The sequence below is a fragment of the Bombus pyrosoma genome, linkage group LG6 (genome assembly GCF_014825855.1).
Source record: "Bombus pyrosoma isolate SC7728 linkage group LG6, ASM1482585v1, whole genome shotgun sequence".
In the NCBI taxonomy this organism is placed as follows: Eukaryota; Metazoa; Arthropoda; class Insecta; order Hymenoptera; family Apidae; genus Bombus; species Bombus pyrosoma.
Genome location: NC_057775.1, coordinates 4,570,168 through 4,571,032, shown reverse-complemented (window position 1 = coordinate 4,571,032; position 865 = coordinate 4,570,168). Strand labels below are relative to the sequence as shown.

At 39.5% G+C, this 865-nt stretch overlaps 1 protein-coding gene across 1 annotated transcript in view; it reads right to left on the bottom strand.

Annotated features, from left to right (window-relative positions):
• The window catches only part of LOC122568258 (trypsin-2-like), a 4,382-nt gene extending 3,801 nt beyond the window's left edge, over nt 1-581 (bottom strand). Inside the window, exon 1 of the mRNA XM_043727806.1 lies at nt 496-581. Coding sequence (XP_043583741.1) covers nt 496-541 — 46 coding nt within the window. The 5' untranslated portion in view covers nt 542-581. The remainder of the gene's footprint in view (nt 1-495) is intronic.
• Between the last annotated feature and the right edge of the window lie 284 nt (nt 582-865).

Sequence of the window (865 nt, the reverse complement as noted above, 5' to 3'; positions counted from 1 at the left end):
ATTTAAAAATAGCAATAGTTGACTGCTGCGAGGAGCATTTTTTTTTTTTTTTTTTTTTTTTGAAGAACACATTTTTAAAATGTTCAAAGGGATGAAGAAGTACACATGCACACCCCTTTCTATTTCACCCTCGCATCGATATATCACACGCAGCAGTCGTATCTAATTACACAGTGCGAATCAGAAAAGGAAGTGTTATTCATTTGGAACATTCTATAAAGTGTACGACGAAAACAGTTGTAAGATTTCAATTCAATTTTTCTATCGAGCCACAACAATGGATTACAAGCACCTATCATATTTAATTAGTCTATGACAACGAAAAAATTATTTATTTCTTACAGTCTATAGAGCATATAGTAAGTCTATTTTACTTTCATACGTTACAATGTAATTACACAGCGTGAAAAGCAGAAAAGAAATGATACGTTTATGACGCGTAGCGATCATGTAAGAGAGTTAAAGGGCGGTGGAAATCCCTTTGCTCGCACTCACCGAGGCACCCGACGATGAAAGCAGCGAGTAAAACGATTCGCAACATCTTAGAACAATATGAAGATTGCGCGTAGCGAACAGCTTTTATACGGAAAACTTGCTACACTGATTCAGCGAAAAATCCTTATCTGAAGACAATGCACCGTGTTTTGCCCAAGTAGCACATGGTGCAGGCATTCGTAATGTCGTAGTTACAAGGGATGAACGAGGAAAGAAAGCATAGGGGACAAGGGAGATGTCGGATCGCGTAGGAGAAGAATAGCTGTGCCTTTTCGCAAACGCGATTGCAACGATATCACGAGATAAGAGTCGCGTCGTAGTATGCGAGAGGCGCGATAGGATTTTGAATAAGCGCAGACTTCGCCCGATA